Source organism: Stigmatopora argus, chromosome 21 (genome assembly GCF_051989625.1).
Source record: "Stigmatopora argus isolate UIUO_Sarg chromosome 21, RoL_Sarg_1.0, whole genome shotgun sequence".
NCBI lineage: Eukaryota > Metazoa > Chordata > Actinopteri > Syngnathiformes > Syngnathidae > Stigmatopora > Stigmatopora argus.
The window spans coordinates 11,620,555-11,639,100 of record NC_135407.1 but is presented as its reverse complement, the minus strand read 5'-3'; the positions used below and the strand labels follow the sequence as shown (position 1 = coordinate 11,639,100).

Sequence of the window (18,546 nt, the reverse complement as noted above, 5' to 3'; positions counted from 1 at the left end):
GAAGTGTAATAAATGATTGTTTTATTTATAACTCCTGCAAATATTTTTATTTAGTCGCGCTTTTAAAATAGTACACTAGAAAGCTTTTATTTTGGTATGCACAAGATTGTGTATTTCCGATTTGTACTTTTCAATGTCGGAGGATATTTGTAGACGGACAACATGGACTGTATTCCTGTTGTTACCCAGAATAGACCGTCTTCAAGAAATAGCATGCTGACATAAAGCATCAATAGCATTATTTAGCGTACTAAATCATTTAAAAATGTATGTTGAGCGCGGGCGTTACGCAATTAAAAGTTGCTAAATCGTTGATAAGTAATCGTGAAGAAATGCGGACATCACCAAGAAAACGAATTTAAAGGTCGTTGAGGGTGTTCTCAACACTATGAAAGTGATAGATCCTATAAATTATGGATTTTGCTCTCTATTTTTAGAAGTGCTTTCATTCAGTAGGATGACATGCCTTTTTAGTGAATTTTAATACAAATTATTTCCTGAGTGCGCGTGTAAACTGGTCCTTCAGAATGTGGAGGCTATGTGCTGTTCTGAAGCGCACATGGGGAGAATCTATCAGATTCTGTTCCAGCAACTCGTTCAAGCCTTCAAAAATATCTGACTCCAAGTCAATTTGTCAATCTCGTCTTCAAATTGAAAAGCAGAAGCGGAAAAAACAGAAGGAGAACGTGATCCTAGCCTCTCAACACATTGTGAGTAGGAATTATATTATTGTGTTTTCATTTATGAACTCTGAGCTCTGAGAACGCAAAAAAAGTTTTTACAAAAAATTCTTCACACATTGATATCCACATTGAGAACCGCCTTGTGATGCATTGGTTCACTCGCCTGACTTGGGTGCGGGCAGGCGCGGGCTCGATTCCCCTGGTGGCGGTATGATTGTGAATGCGTGTTGTCGTTTGTCTCTCTGTGTGCCCTACGGCTGACAGGCGACCAGTCTAGGGGGTCGTCTGCCTTTCGCCAGCTGGGTTAAGCTCCAGCAACCCCTGCAACCCTTTCGCGTATGCACGGTGCGGAAGATGAATGAATGAGTTATGTTTGTTTCCAGACTGCTGAAGCGGATGCCATCAAATGGAGGCAGAAGGAGCGAATCCACTACACTGCAGACACACCACCAGGAGCAAAGAAAGGTAAGTGTGAAAAGTAAGGATTTTTTTGGTTAGCATCCCCCCCCTCGTAATTGTTTCTGTGTCGATGTTGTCACTTTCTGCAGAATTCAAATTTATTTTATTATATGTAAACATGTTTTTGCAGACACAAACCTTCCATTCCCAACTGCATACTGCCCAGATTATGTGGAATCCAGATGGTATCAGTGGTGGGAGAAGGAAGGATTTTTCACCCCCGAGCACCATGTGAGAGATTGACACTGATTCTGCATTGTACTTTTATAATCTTTATTTAATCACAAAATTGGCAGACAAACAACCTTTGACTCTTGCAAACACCGATACGAACGAACAAGTTAGAATTTTATATCAACCTACTTCTGCATGTTTTTGATGAATTAAAAAAAAACAATAAGTAACATGCACCATGTATGGCTGCATCACATTTGATATTAACCTGTTGTATTTTAAGACACTAATATAAAGTTAATGCGTCCTTGGGATAATTATCAAAATTTATTTAACACAGTAAAACACACAGTCGTACCTTTACTTACGAAATTAATTGGTTCCAGAACTTATTTCGTAAGTTGAAAATTTTGTAAGTAGAACAGTACTTTATATGTAATCTGTCTAATTTGTTACACGGTCCTCACAAAACTACCAACTAAACCTTTAAAAATTGATCAAAATATCCCAATTTTGTAGGAAATGTGTGAAAACACTCTAAAATGATCAGAAAATTGTTTAGTAAGCCTTTAAAATGAATAATAAACATGCAAAATCTATTCGTGTTGAAGCGCAGGTGCACAAGTGTCAGGAAGCTAACCTTGGGTAACAGACAGAGCAAACAAACATGCACACACATCTAATAAACATAAAATAAAGAATTCAAAACAACAATACATTGAACTTTTAATCTTTTTCATTAACAATTTACAATTTCTTTGGCATGTAGTTTTTCACCCATTTTATTTATCGCCGCTGCTTCTTACCTGTTTGGGTTTACGTTCGCTTTCGGCAGTGCTTGTTGACGGATGCTTTGAGAAAAAATGATCTAAAGACAATTGCTTTTACTAATGGTTCTAAAATGCACAAGACAAACGTCGTCAAAGTAGGCGCTCGACACGTGACCATTTTTTTCTCATTTGTGTTGTTGGAATCGTAGCTGCTTCCTCCTGGGTCCTGGGTTCGAATCAAGGTCGGTCCAGCTGTGTGAGCTTGCATGTTCACCTCGGGCCTGCGTAGGTTATCTCCGGTTACGCCGGTTTCTTCCCACATTTCAAAAACATGCATCGTAGGCTGGTTGGTCACACTAAATTGCTGCTAGGTATGAGTGTGTGCGTGGATGGTTGTTTGTCTCCTCATGCCCTGCAATTGGCTGGCCACCAATTCAGGGTGTCTCCCGCCTCGTGCCCAAAGTCAGCTGGTATAGGCTCCAGCACCCGCCGCGACCCTTGTGAGGATAAAGTGGTTCAGAGAATGAATGAATGTTTAAATATTTGCACACCATCCCCTACAATATTCCTACGAGTTCAGAATGGTGACCCCTGAAGAAGATCATGCCATACATGTAGTTGGGCATATTAATTTAGGTGGCAGTATGTATGACATGATGTCTTGTTTTCCTTTTAGAATGTTCAGAAATTAACTCATGCTGTGGATCAGAACTTCAGTTTGTGCATACCACCCCCAAACGTGACAGGAACTCTGCATCTGGGCCATGCTCTGACTGTAGCAATAGAAGATGCTTTGGTTCGATGGTAAATGCCAGAAACAGATGTAGAATGTTGTAATTTAAATGTTTTATGCTATAATTATATTGCTGTTGGATGAATGACGCGTATTCTTATTGATTGATTGATTGATTCTCATTAATCTACCAGGAGAAGGATGCAGGGACACAGAGTACTATGGGTTCCTGGCTGTGACCATGCTGGTATAGCAACACAGGTAAATCGTATCCATTTTTTACAACTTTTTGTCGTTATTTTTAAGGATATCAGTGTGTATTGTACTTGTAAAGAGAGAACACAAAGCAGACCATTGGGGGTGCAGCCTTCCATGGATGCTGAATGCAAAATATTTATGACAAAGAATTGTGCTATTTAATAGGGTGCTAAATCACCAATTTCATGATGTACTATCAATTCTTTGGTCAATTTCATTAAAAAGTGCCACAATTTGATTCAAGGGACTTCACTACATTTAAACCGATATTGCGTACATATTTAACGTGACCGGATGATTCGCCGAAAGACGTTTCGCCGACGGACGTTTGGCTGACGGACAGGTCGCCGAATGGACGTTTCGCCGAACGGACGTTTCGCCGAACGGACGTTTCGCCGAACGGACGTTTCGCCGAACGGCCGTTTCGCCGAACGGCCGTTTCGACGAACGGCCGTTTCGCCGAACGGCCGTTTCGACGAACGGCCGTTTCGACGAACGGCCGTTTCGACGAACGGCCGTTTCGACGAACGGCCGTTTCGACGAACGGCCGTTTCGACGAACGGCCGTTTCGACGAACGGCCGTTCGGCCGAATGAACGTTTGGCCGAACAGACGTTTCGCCGAAACGGGATTCGCGCGCTTGCCCCGCCCCCGGATCGTGTGTACATGTTTTTCAACCTCGGCCCGCGGGCCATATACGGCCCGTTACAGATAACATTCATTTAGGAATAACAAGGTCGTGTACTGCCCCCTGCTGGATATATTTCTAAATACAAGTACGCACTACACTACAATGTGCTGACAAAACAAATTCACTGAACACTGCTCACCGTGAAATCCGTCAGGCAGAGTACCATCCTCTGGATGCAAGTTTAATAATGGGTCATTTGGGAGTAAATAGAATTAGTCAAGAGCCAGTACAAAGATAATCATTTTACTTGCTTTTTAATATTAAACACATTATCAATAAGCTGCCATTCAAACAAATATTTTATTAAAAAGAAGACAAAGCAAATTCACAGATGGTGTTTTTATTAAAGCAGTAAAAAACGTACACCTGTACAAAAATTACAAATACAATACAAACTATGTACAAAAATTACAAATACAATACAAACTTACAAATTATGTACAAAGGGAATTCACAGATGGCAGTGGCAGTTTTTATTAAAACAGTAAGACTTACAAATTAAGCGCAATGGCTTCTAGGTACTGTAGTTTGTTTGGAAATCGATTCGGGGTTTCATAGTCATCCGTGAGCTTTTTTAACCGTTCATTAACAGCTGCGTATGACTTTTTGGTCTGTCTGGGCATAATACTGCCATAAGCCTGTTGTATTCGTATTTCCCAATCACTTTGCTCTAATTTGAGTTTGCTTATCAGACGAGATAAATTTGGATGGACAACTGACACTCTACATTGAAATGCGCGGTGCCAACCTTCAACAGAATTATTAGTGCGTGGTATTCCCAGCAGTGGCGGAGCGTCAGGGCCTTCAAGGCCTTCTCTGCTGGCCTAAGAAATATCTGAATCATATTATATTTTGTCCATCAATACGTACTTATTATTCCAAATGGTCTGTTAGCTTCCTTTCATTGCTTTCCCCCCTGGTTGCACTGCTTCCAGATGTGTGTTTTCATATTGAAGCATTTAACCAATCACATTTCCGCCATTATTTATTGCCAGATCAGATCTGCCTCAAAGCCTGCACAATCAGTTCTTGCGGGCTCTGCTGCATTAAACTAGACTGTTGCTTTTAACCAATCAGATTTCGAGTTGGCAACCCCACAATGATTTTTCATAGGCGTTAGCATTTTGCTGGCTGGGACATGTCATTGCTTTCACAAACTATGATTGGCTAGTAGGCGGGCCAGAGCAGTACCGAGGCAGCCGAGATCGCAAACTCCACCCACTATGGCCGACAGAATCAAAAACAAATAGATTCTGTTTGCTCACAAAGCTATTTTCCTGACGGACTTTTTCAGGAAAAAAAATGGAAAATCATTAAGAAAGGGCGGTCAACTCCGAAGCTAGCAAGCCTGTTACAGCCGGGAAAATGGTGTGTGGGGCACTTTAAGCGCGCTAACTTCGCTCCACAAGCAAATAGTATATTGTTGTGTTGATTTAAGCTATTTTCAAAACGGACTATGCCGGAAATATGACAGGACAGGCTCGACTTTCATCATTAGCATCGATGGCGATAGGAAAGAAGGAAGAAAGAAAGGAGGATGGATATTGTGTAAAAAGGATTTTTGGTGAGTAAAATTACAAATATGGCTATATTCCTAAATAATATTTCAATTGTGGGCCAAGTTCAGATATCTGAAAAGCTCCAGTGTTTGTATTTAAGCTCCAGTGTTTGTAATTAATCACAAAATGATGCTAGGAAGTGGATTTTACCTAATTTTAGTGCATTTTTTGTCATTTCGCGTATGGACGTATCGACGTTCATCGCTGTCTTTTTACCGGGGAAATGATACTCCGAGCCGGGTTCTATTGTCTAAAAAGCGCCAGTATTTGTATTTAATCAATAAATGCTGTTTTTGGCTGGATTTTACCCCATTTTCGGGCAATGTTTGCCCGTACGCCATTGACATTCATCGCTGTCTTTTCCCGGGAAAATCACCCCCTGGCCTGGTTTTAATGTCTGAAAAGCTCCAGTATTTGTATTTAATCATGAAATGCTGCTAGGAAGTGGATTTTACCCCATTTTTGTGCATTAATTTATTGGTTATTTTTTATGTGTCGCAGCTGTAGCTGCAGTAGAGGTTTTATAGCCATAAAATAGTTTTTGAGGGTTGGATTGATACGTTGAAGGCGCTACCAGAAAATGCACCGCCCGCCACTGATTCCCAGCAAGGTCTTTTCTCTAACATTCCATAAGGGGATAGCAAAACATGGACCGCGTCGCCTTCCCCTTGGCTCACCTAGCCAACCCGGATGTCCGGTGTAAACATCCAATCGAAACATCCCCACTTTTATTTGTTTAATAAAATAATAAATTAAACACTTTAATTTTTTTCACTTACACACACACAGTTTACAAGAAATTATAATTAATATACGTTGGATGAAATGTATGATATGTTAGAGAAAAAAAAGACAATAAGAACATCAAGACCACTTTCCACTTCCACTTTAAATCTTCATCTCAAAATGTACTGCCCCCCGCTGGACATATTTCTAAATACAAGTACGTACGTGCTGCCAATGTTTTATATTTTTATTTTATCCTTGCGTTTAAAGTAGTAGCCATTTGCCATATTTTAGGAAATATATATTCAAAATGATTTGCCGAGAACCTTAATTCAAAGATTAATCTCAACGTTTTCTATGCTGGTGTAAATTTTCTGGAGTAGGATTTCTGGATTTACAATTTCATTACAGTAGTACTTACTGTTACTACTACTTTATTTTCTCTATTTCTTCTGTCACGTACTGTTCTGCATGATCTCCAAATGGCTACTACTTTAAACGCAAGGATAAAATAAAAAAAAATAAAAAATGGCAGCACATTGTAGTGTAGTACGTACTTGTATGTAGACATATGTACATGCCCTTGTTATTCCTAAATGAATTATCTGTAACGGGCCGTATAAAGCCCGCGGGCCGAGGTTAAAAAACATGTACACACGATCCGGGGGCGGGGCGAGCGCACGAATGAACGTTTCGCCGAACGGACGTTTCGCCGAAACGTTCATTCGGCCGAATGAACGTTAGGCGAAACGTCCATCCGGCGACCTGTCCGTCGGCCAAACGTCCGTCGGCGAAACGTCTTTCGGCAAATCATCCGAGTACCCATATTTAATAAAATCAAATATGTTTCACCGATTCACTCATTTTCCGCTTATCCTCACGAGTCGCCGGGGTGAGCCTATTCCAGCCAACTACGCAGGCGGAGAATCGCAGGGCATAAGGAGAGAGACAAACATTCATTGGCACACTTCTACCTAAGGGCAATTTACAGTTTTCAACCAGCCTAGCATTCATGTTTTTGGAATGTGAGAGAAAACCGGAGTACCTGGAGAACACCTACGCAGGCCGAGGGAGAACATGTAAACTCTACACAGGAAGGTCAAAACCTACTGGGGATTGGTTTGTGAATCTCAGAACAGTGAGGCGGACGTGCTCACCATAAGCTATATGAAATGCAAAGCAATCTTGACTTTTGGAGCAATTGTCTTGCTATAAATTGTCATACCTTAGAATGAAAGCAACTTTTTAAACAAAATTGCATATCTAAAAATAATGATGCTGATTCAATTGAGCTTAACCAATCAGTATATAGATCAAGATTGATTTATTGTTACATTCCTACTACTATATGTAATCACAAAAGATGTTCAGGAGAACAGTGGAATGATTAATTTCTTAAAATATTCGGTGCTCGTGATCAACGTTCCCTCTCATTTTTCATGTCTGAGCGTACAGACAAGCTCCCTGTGCACACTAAGGACCATTCCCATCTAGCGTCTTCCTACAATTCCAACAGCATTCAAATGACTTGTGTGGAGCGTGACGCTTGAGAAAGTCCAACTTTCATTCAGTCCACACTTTTCCCTCCGAGAAGTCGCTCGCTACTTCGGCTTCGCAACATGTTTGGCAGACCAGTCCTTTATCACTTGAAATAGAAAAAATGTCACCGAGTTTTAGTTCTTCGATTCGCAAGTACGCCGACAGCCATTCCATCTTAAAAGAACCGCATTTCTTTTTAAAATTTGGCTTCTTGAGTGGCTCCGCCCGGTCATTTCGCCATAAATTAAGGGTTGGCAGCAGGTCCACCGAACTATATATCCTAACCTGCAGAACACATACACATAGAGCATTTTAATTACATTAATTCATTAATTGGCTGCGTAACTAACGCAGGTTACACAGCCAATTAATGTCGTCAACATTTACTCAAGCCGCGAAAATAAACACGCATGGATGGAATGAACTGCATCATATAATTGGCTGAACACAATGTTAATCATATTTTTATCCGGAACTATCATTTGTCATCGCTTTTTAGTGACAGACTGCCACTTGAGTTGCATTGCAAAATGGCACAGAAAAAAAATGTAATGTGTTTATTTATTTATTTTCACAATTAAGATTGAATTTTATTTTGCGCACTGGCACGCGCGCAGTATATAGGAAACGTTGTTCACGATTAAAGACTGTTGTCAGAACTATGAAATGTCGTCTTCCATTTTTTGGGGGACTGAAACACTGCATATTCCTAAACTCATCTTTTTGAAATAGAGCATAGTGGAGAGGATGCTCCTTCAAGAAAAAGGGAAGCACAGGCAAGACTTGACAAGAGAAGAGTTTTTACAGGAGGTTTGGAATTGGAAAAATGAGTGAGTCTTTATTTTTTATCTCTTAGATAGCTGTATCTAATGTAAGGTTGTTTCAAAATTCATTTTGGCACTCTGTTTTTGTGTTAGGAAAGGAGATGAGATATATCAACAGCTGAGAAAACTTGGTGCATCCTTAGACTGGAGTAGAGCCTGTTTTACCATGGATAAAGTAAGACATTAAAATTATTCTAAATCTAAAAAAAACACATTTCCTACCTATACCCATATCAAAATTTCAAGGTTATGATCTATTTATTTTATATTAAAAAGCATAAAGAGACTGCTGTTGGCGGACTAACCCATTTTGAGCCAGAATATCCAATATGGCGGAGGGCTGTGATATAAAGTTAATTCTCTCAGTTTATTGCGCAGAAAGGAATCTGTGTCTTTTGAGAGGAGGATGCCCACATAAGCTACGATGAACCACATGGAGAAATACTCCCAGTGGTGCCTGAGAGGGAGGGACGATGAGCACCCTAATCACACCAGGAAACTGGCCTCCTCGCAGGAAGAAATAAACAAACATGTCACGCAAACATACCGCGACCCCAAGAGGGAGCAGGAGATGGGAGAGTGCAACATCCTCCTAGACCCCCCAGAAGCAGATGTATAGTTCAACATCTCTGAAATGCAGCTGAAGGAAGTCAGTGAGGTTGTCTAGAAAGCAGCTCCAGGACCTGGAGGCACTTCATACAAACCGTATAGAACTGTCCCAAACTCCTCCAGCCTTTGTGTTAAATCCTGCAAGTGTTCCCTAGTAGGGGGAAGATCCCAGAGCAGTGACGAATGGCGGAAGGGGCGTGGATCCCAAAGGAGGATAACTCCACCCAGCTAGAAAAGTTCTGTATCATACCCCTGTTGAGTGTCGAGGCTAAGGTCTTCTTTGGTAATATTTTCAAACGGCTGAGCACCAACCTGCTAAAGAACACCCACATCGATACATGTGAAGGGTGGCATTCCAGGGATGCCAGGCAAAATGGGGTACAGCTAATCTAGGAGGCCAGGAAGAACAAAGGCAAACTATTGGAACTATGTCTCAGCATGGAGAATGCATACCGTTCCATTCCTCGCAAACTGGTCCAGTACACTTTGATGAGATATCACATATTATATATATACACAGTAGATGTACAGACCTCATTCCTGATGACAACAACAATCCCAGGAGCATCAGTATCATCTTGGCACAAGGAAGAGATGCCATAATCACAGGGTGTACAATTTATGTGATGCTGTTTTTCCTGACCATGACCATGCTAATCAAATCTGCTGAGCCAGAGTGCAGAGGGCCACACTTAGAATCTGGACAACGCCAGCCACCTATCGGCATTCATGGATGACCTCGCAGTCCGAAGAGAATCAGTCCCAAGAAGCCGGTGGATTCCGAAGGGTCTCGAGAAGCTGGTAAAGCGGACCCAGATGAGTTTTAAACCAGCCAAATCACGATCATCGATGTTGAAGAAAGGTAAGGTTGGGAACAATTTTCAGTTTAGCATCTCGGGTGAAGCCATCCCCCACCTTAATGAAGAAGCCAGTCAAGAGCCTGGACAAAATCTTTGACTGCTCGCTAAATGCTGCATCAGCAATTCAGTCCACCTGCACCTAGTTGGAGGGGTGGCTGCAAACTGTGGACAAGTCAGCCCTCTGGGTAAGTTCAAAGCCTGGGTCTATCGGCATTCCCCACAGGATCTTATGGCCACTCCTCACATACACCTTCCCAATCTTGGCAGTTGAGACCCTTGAGAGGAAGGTCTGCAAAAGAACAGTACAGAGACTCAAGAGACCCAAACGTGTCCAGTGCGGGGATACAACTAAAGACTGACAGGAAGTGGAGAGCAGAGGAAGCTGTTCAAGAAGCCAAAGTCAGGCTCCATCACGGGAACTTGGTGGAAGTGGTCACACGGAGCCGTCCAGGGCTAGGATCCTTCCGAACACCTCAACTGAGCACCAAGGGAAAGGAGAGACGGAGCCTGGTGCTGGTTGGGGTAACAGTGGCAAAGGATGAGATAAGATCTTGCAAGGCTGTGGGGATGAAACAACAGGGAGTTTGGACAAGATGGGAAAACACAATGGAGAGTAAAGTGACCTGGAGGGAGCTTTGAAGTGTCGAATCTCGGCAATAAAGATCCTCGTCCAGGCAGTGTATGACATGCTCCCAAGCCCATCAAATCTGCACATGTCGGGCTTAGCAGAAACACCAGCTTGCCTCCTGTGTTCCAAGCAAGGAACCTCAAAGCATATCCTCAGCTGCTGCAGCAGTGGACTTGAGAGGCCGAAATGGGGTCGAACCCACCCCCTAAGAGAAACATCACCTTCGTCAAAGCTGGGGAGCGGAAAACCCCGGCCAGGACCAAAGCGGCAGAAATCGTGGACTCTGCAAGAGACTGGCATCTGAAAGTGGACCTCAGTTGTCAACTATAGTTTCCTAGCAACACCGTATAAACACTGCAACCTTCATTGTCCTGATCTCCAATTCCACAAAGCAAGTGGTATTACTGGAGATGACAGTAGATGGGAAGATAGATTGGAGGGCACCTTTGAAAGGAAACCCGCCAAGTATGCAGGTCTAATCAGTGATTGTCAGGAAGCTGGGTGCAGAGCAAGATGCCCCTCGGTGGAGATTGAATGTATGGGATTTGCAGCCCAAACATTGGCCAGAGCACATATTTTAGGCTTCAAGGGAGAGAGGAAAAGGAGAGACATCCACTTTACCATCAATGCGGCAGAGAGAGCATCGAGATGGCTCTCGCTTAAGAGAGGAAACGAGTCGGGGCTGACCACCACCTGGAGGAGGGTGTCTGATGTCGGAAGACCCAAAACACCTGATGATCCCAGGCTTAGGGTTAGGTGATGTGTCCAGATGCATCAGTAGTATGTTCATACTCACTACCACATTTTCTTCATTAAATTTTCTGGCTCTGGCTTAAGAGAGGAAACAAGTCGGGGCTGACCACCACCTGGAGGAGGGTGTCTGATGTTGGAAGACCCGAAACACCCGATGATCCCAGGCTTAGGGTAAGGTGATGTGTCCAGATGCATCAGTAGTATGTTCATGCTCACTAGCACATTTTCTTCATTAAATTTTATTTAATAGCACCAGACCTTGAACTTTCTGGGGAGTTGGCTCTGGTCAATCCTTGAGAGGCCATCAGTAAGTCTTCTCATGATGGTCCTCTCCATCTGTTTATCAGAGAGTTCTGCGGTGTACTGCCTCCCTAGACTTTTGATGGGTTGCTCAGAGAGGAGGGGGATTCTTTCTCCTCTGACTATAAGGGTAGTGTTGTCATTTCTGACTCCTCTTCTGAGTGACAGACTATGGGATTTGGAGGGTTTAATCTTCATCCTAGCCCACGATATCAACTCATCTGTCAAAGCTGGGTTGCCTCGACAATAATCTTCATACAGAGGAAGCAGCAAAACACGTGGTAGTTTTTGACTCCCGGCCGATGGAGGTTATCTGGAAGGGAGGCCTCATCTCGATGGCTCTCAAAATGGCCGCTGCCCGCTCCGCTTTCTTTGTTCTTGGCTAGCCCCCTTGGCTAGCCCCCACCCTTCCTAAGAAGAGGGCGAGCGGACGGACAGAGCTAGCGTCCACGTCGAGGTCCCCCAACCAGATACGCCGTCCGCTCGGTCGGTGATGGTATTTAATAGAAGTTAGGCGGAGACAAACTTTAGGCGGGAACACGAAAAGGGGTGTGTTATATACAAAGTGATGACAGGCCTTGACCTGTAGGTGTCAGTAAAAATTCTATTCTAGTGACTAAATTCATAAGAGTGCAGAAGGGTGCAAGATTAAATATAAGAATACAATTCATATTTCACATCATCCATCCTCTTCAGCAGTCGATATGTGCATGCTGCTGTCTGAAGGAGGCTGGTGGCGTCCATGTAGCTCCTTAATGGGGGTAATCTCTTGCCAGACGGTAATCTGATTCCGCCAACCATTTGTCAGGGAGGCATGTGGAAGAACTCCAAGGCGTAGCTGATCAGCAGGTGTGGGACAGACCCATACGCATTGGCGAGATAAAGGAAAATGACGTGCTTGTCGGTTTTCTCCCGCTTAGCCTTTTGGATCTGGTCCCAGATCATGGCAGAACTCGCTACGAACCCTGGAAAGCCCGGGATTCCTGCTTTTTGGCAGTTGGTATCGATATAGCCATTCTCTAGAAAGTAGGCGGACATCCTTTTCGCTAACACCATGAAGATCTTCCCTTCTACGTTACGCAGGGCGATGCTTCTGAATTGGCCTATTTCTTTGGAATTCACTTCCTTCGGGATGAAGCCCGCTACAGCCCTTTGCCACTCCGATTGAATGAGCTGCTTATTCCAGGCAGTTCTCATTAGGTACCAGAGTAGCTCTAATACCTGAGGGCAGTTTTTTATATATCATGTAGGGCCAGGTGCTGATGAGGGCCTTGACTTCTTCACTGCTTTCCTAACTTCATTGAGCTTGGAGGGCATGATGTTAAACTCAGCTGTCGGCGGTGAGGCCCGGGGAATGTACCCTGGTGTTCCTAGTGGGACGTCTCTTAGTTCGTTGCTGTACAGTCATACCTCACCATACAAGTGCCCCGACATACGAGCAATTTGAGATATGAGTAAAGTTTCGGGCAAATATTGATCTTGAGATACGAGACAAATTTTGATATACGATCATACAGCGGATGCGAGATGCTGCTCATAAGAACATCATGGGCACTGTCTTTCTAGTGGCAACTCCCTCGTGTAATGTCTCTACGAGCACTGGCCGGAGCGTTGCATTTTTTTCAGTGTTTTTTTTCCCCCTGTTAGTCAGTGCGAATGGCTTGTATGCTACTTCTCGTTGGCAAGTGGTCGTGCGTTATCCTATTGTTAGGACATTTGTGTGCATCATTTTGGGAATATTTTGAAGGGAAGACAAAAACAAATAACCCTCGATAGGTTGCATCTGAAAATCAGGGTGGAGGTGGGGCAAATAGAGCCAACCTGGGAGAAGACAGGTATCAAAATTTAAAACAAAATTAGAATTAAGTTTAGTGTAAGGTTAGATTAAAATTATTTTGAGTGTCTTCATCGTAATCCAAGTTCATTTAAATTTGTTTAGGTTATATTACGAGCCCATTGCTGTGCAAAAGTCACCCCAACCCCCCTGAAATATAGAAGTATCACAGTATAACACCATGAGCCTTGTGGCAATTTTCACTTTGGCCTGCTTGAAAATGTTCTTGATAAAACATACCGTAATTACTCGAATATAACACGCATATTTTTGCTATATAATTAATTCCAATAGTTGGGGGTCCGTGTTATAATCAATAACTAAAATAAATTACAAATTTTCGATCGAAAAAAGCATTGTCAAACTCACTTTGACGCACGGACATTGTGCAATTTCCAACTTTGAATTCAAAATACACGCATATTAAAGATCGTCAAGCCTCACAAACATCACAATCCTGCATTAATAAGCTGGAAAGTAGAATACTACATTGTAGTGTAGTACGTACTTGTATTTAGAAATATGTCCAGCGGGGGGCAGTACATTCCCTTGTTACATGTGATAGTCTTTTCCATTGTGCATATCTTCAAATCATTTATTTATTCAATTTGTATGTTCCTTTTCTTGTTTGAGAATGACAATAGATATTTCAATTAAAACATGGTATTGTCAATTGAAATGTAGTCAATGTTCAAGGAAGTCTAAAAGGTATTGCAACATAACATGTCTACATGATATGTTTGTCCACTCTGTGTATCATCTATTGCCCTAAAATTCAAACGCATAACTCCACGACACTCGACACGCTCGTACCTGAAGATTTCTCTATCCGGTTTTGAACAAAACAATCGTGAAACGAAGAAAAAAAGGTAAGATTTCTGATTTTCGTCAGGGGGAAATTTTAGGTGCGCACTATATTCGAGTACTGCGTTTTTCCAGATTTTTTTGGCCCAAAATTACCTGCGTGTTATTTTCGAGTGCGCGTTATATTCGAGTAATTACGGTAGTTTTAGCCTAAGTAAACTTGATGTAGATTTTAACAATAATGACAAATCATTTTCCAAATAGGTTGATTTTTGGCTTGTCTTTATTCATCCATTTCTTTTTCCCCCTGGTGGATTAAAGTTAGAAAGCAGCAGCTCGCCTGGATGTGCATTTGGAATGGAATGCAAAAGTAATGCTATTACAATCAAATGTTATGTCTGATGGTGCCATTTTTTTAAATAAATTCATATTGCATTGAATATTCAATGCTATTTTAAAGAAAAATATTCCATCCTCTTGGTTTAAATTATGATTTCTTATTATTTTCACTTCCTTCTATCATTATACATATTCTTAATTGTAAAAATTATACAATCAACCTTTGTCCATGATTTTACAAATTAATTCAATTTGAATGAATGTGTTTCCATGTGTTTGATTTCAGAATTTCAGTAAAGCAGTGACTCAGGCCTTTGTCCGCTTGTGTGATGCTGGTCTGATATATCGTTCAGAGGGGCTTGTCAATTGGTGCTGTACTTTGGAGTCCGCCATTTCAGACATAGAGGTGATAAAATATCGTCCATGAAAATAGATACCCACTGTTGCCTATGAGGAAAACATTTAACAACACTGACAAATTACTCTGCAACATAGCAACAAAGATGCATTATGTGAGTCCTATGAAAAAGTTTGGACACCCCTGATTCTTTTCAAGATTTTCCTTTATAAATCATTGGTTGTTAGGAACAGCAATTTCAGTTAAATATGTATCATATAGCACAATGATATTTAAGAAGTGAAATGAAGTTTATAGGATTTACAGAAAGTGCACTAATTGCTCAAACAAAAGCAGGAAGGTGCATAAATTTGGGCACCCTTGTTGTTTTATTCATTTTAATACCTTAAGCACAAATTATTGAAAAACAAAATTTGTTTGATAAGATCATTGACCCTTGACCTACATTGACAGGTAAAGCCAATCATGACAAAGTGTATTTAAGATGGCCAGTTGCAAGTTGTTCTCATCTTTGGATTGGATTGGATAACTTTATTCATCCCGTATTTGGGAAATTTCATTGTCACAGTAGTAAGAGGGTGAGAATGCAGATACTGAAAAGGCATTTTAAACATAAATAGATAGAAAGAAACCAAGCCACGCAACGGGTGGGGCCGAGTCGTAAAGGCCGCAGAACAACAAAGGAAAAAGCAGAAAGTACAAAGCAAAGTATATGGGACCATTAAGAATCATTAAATCAAATCATTAAGAAAGAAAAGCAGCAAAAACACAATATGAGCAAGAGCGGAGGTAGCTACCGGCTGCCACTTGAGCGGCGCCATCTTGGTTGCAGTAGCAAAAACGGACACCCATTCAAAAAGTTTGCCAACCCCTGGTATAGACAAACTTGCCTCTTTTATTAAAAAGAAGACAAAGCAAATACACATGGTGTTTGTATTAAAGCAGTAAAATATCCACTAGATGAAGCTCTGATAACAAATAGAAAAATCCAAGGATGACCAGGAGAGAAAAACATTGTACTATTTTGAAGTGGTGTTCATTGAGCCTTATTTAACTCAGATTAATCTCTGGAAGAAACTCAAGTTTGCTCATTAAAATTGCTAAACACTGAATAAATTGAATAAGTTGGTTAAAAGTCACAATGAATTACTTCCTGTATTGTTTTTTTATTTTAGTTTTCTTCTATACAAATAAGAGAGACAATTCTGTTTCCCACAGTTGTACCTGTAATAGAATTACAGACTAATTTTTGACAATTTTATTAAAAAGAAGACAAAGCAAATTCACAGATGATAGTCATCCGTGAGCTTTTTCAACCGTTCATTAACAGCAAGGTCTTTTTTCTAACATATCATATATTTCATCCAACGTATATTAAGTGTAATTTCTTGTAAACTGTGTGTGTGTGTGAAAGGTTTTACTGCTTTAATAAAAACACCATCTGTGAATTTGTTTTGTCTTCTTTTTAATAAAAGAGGCAAGTTTGTCTATACCAGGGGTGGGCAAACTTTTTGACTTGCGGGCCAGAGTGGATACTAAAATTTGACAGCATTTGGACACGCAATGTAATTTATCAAACCTGGGGATTGAAATATAAGAAAAAAGACACAATTGAAGGTGAAAATTTATTTTCAAATTTACTTTCAACATTAAGAACATTATTATTTAACAAAAGAGAGCAGTCTTTAATTGAGAGTGATGAGCGGTATTGCAGGGCAAAGGTAAATGAATGAGGTCATTTTTACTATGATTTGGACAACGCCGGATTAAAAAGCCTAACGGGCCGTATATGGCCCGCGGGCCGAGGTTGAAAAACTTGTACACACACGATCCGGGGGTGGGGCGAGCGCGCGAATCTCGCGACGGCGAAACGTCCGTTCGGCCAAGCGTCCGGTCGGCGAAACGTCCGTTCGGCCAAGCGTCCGGTCGGCGAAACGTCCGTTCGGCCAACCGTCCGGTCGGGGAAACGTCCGTTCGGCCAACCGTCCGGTCGGCCAACCATCCGGTTGGCGAAACGTCCGCTCGGCCAACCGTCCGGTCGGCGAAACGTCCGTTCGGCCAACTGTCCGGTCGGCGAAACGTCCGTTCGGCCAACCGTCCGGTCGGCGAAATGTCCGTTCGGCCAAACGTCCGGTCGGCGAAATGTCCCTTCGGCCAACCGTCCGGTCGGCGAAACGTCCTTTCGGCCAACTGTCCGGTCGGCGAAACGTCCGTTCGGCGAAACGTCCATTCAGCCAACCGTCCGGTCGGCGAAACATCCGTTCGGCCAAACGTCCGTTCGGCCAAACGTCCGCTCAGCCAAACGTCCGCTCGGCGAAACCTCCGCTCGGCCAAACGTCCGCTCGGCGAAGCGTCCATTCGGCGAACTGTCCATCGGCCAAACGTCCGTCGGCGAAACGTCTTTTGGCGAATCGTCCGGTCACACCTCAAAACAACTGTCAAATGACCTGAACACAAAGATTGTTCAACATCATGGTTTAGGGAAGGATACAAAAAGTTAGGTCAGGGATTTCAGCGTTCAGTTTGCACTGTAAGAAACTTAGTGATGAAATGGAAGACCACAGGCACAGTTCTAGATAAGGCCCAGAGTGGCAGGCCAAGAAAAATCTCAAATAACCAGTCAAATTCAACCCACAGACCGGTTCCAAAGACCTACATGATGTTGCTGCAGATGGTGTCTTTGTGCGTCATTCAACTATTTAGCGCACTTTGCACAAGAATATGCAGTATGGGAGTGTAATGCAGCAGAAGCTTTTTCTGCGCATATGCCTCAAACAGAGTCGCTTGAGGTATGCTAAAGCACATTTGGATGGAAGAACACAGACAGCATTCCAAAACAAACACTTGTTACCCACAGTAAAATTTGTTGGTGGTTCCATCGTGCTGTGGGGCTATGTGGCCAGTGCAGGTACTGGCATTTTTTTTTAAAGTTGAAGGTCACATGGTATCCAGTCATTATCAGAAGATACTTATGAACAATGTTCAAGAGTCAGTGAAGTAAAGTTGTGCCGGGGCTGGATACTTCAAGACCACGACCCTAAACATTGCTCAAATTCTACTAAGCTATTCATGAAGAGAAAAAAGTAAAACGTTCTGGATTGGCCATCTCAGTCCCCAGACCTGAAAATTATTCAAAATCTGTGGTGTGATTTAAAGCGAGCTGTCCATGTTCCGAATCCATCAAAACTGACTGAGCTGGAGATGTTTTATAAAGAAGAATGGTCAAAAATGCCTTCAACCAGAATCCAGACCATCATTGGAAGCTAAAGGAAATGTTTAGTGCAGGGGTCTCCAGCTCTGGCCCTTGAGGGCCCCTATCCAATTTATTTCCCATATCCCCCTCCTCTACGACACCAGAATCAAATGATCAACTAATCAGCAAGCTGCCCAGGAGCTTGATCACGATCCTGAATATTTGATTCAGGTGTGTTGGTGGGGGGAGACAGGGAGACCCCTGGTTTAGCGGCTGTTATTTCTGCAAAAGGAAGATCTACTAAATATTGAGGTTATTGTTCTGTTGGGGTGCCCAAATATATGCACCTGCCTGCTTATGTTAAGTAATTATTGCAAACTTTCTCTAAATCCTAAAAACTTCATTTCACTTCATAAATATCACTGTGTTGTCTGCAATATGGTATATTTAACT

The 18,546-nt window shown here is 42.2% G+C and overlaps 1 protein-coding gene and 1 pseudogene across 1 annotated transcript in view; both read left to right on the top strand.

The window, feature by feature from the left end:
* The first annotated feature begins 111 nt into the window (after positions 1-111).
* The window catches only part of vars2 (valyl-tRNA synthetase 2, mitochondrial), a 62,952-nt gene continuing 44,517 nt past the window's right edge, over positions 112-18,546 (top strand). Inside the window, exons 1-8 of the mRNA XM_077591370.1 lie at positions 112-710; positions 1,067-1,148; positions 1,273-1,373; positions 2,763-2,890; positions 3,014-3,080; positions 8,324-8,421; positions 8,509-8,590; positions 14,829-14,948. Coding sequence (XP_077447496.1) covers positions 528-710; positions 1,067-1,148; positions 1,273-1,373; positions 2,763-2,890; positions 3,014-3,080; positions 8,324-8,421; positions 8,509-8,590; positions 14,829-14,948 — 861 coding nt within the window. The 5' untranslated portion in view covers positions 112-527. The remainder of the gene's footprint in view (positions 711-1,066; positions 1,149-1,272; positions 1,374-2,762; positions 2,891-3,013; positions 3,081-8,323; positions 8,422-8,508; positions 8,591-14,828; positions 14,949-18,546) is intronic.
* On the top strand, positions 8,661-11,760 carry LOC144067538 (uncharacterized; annotated as a pseudogene).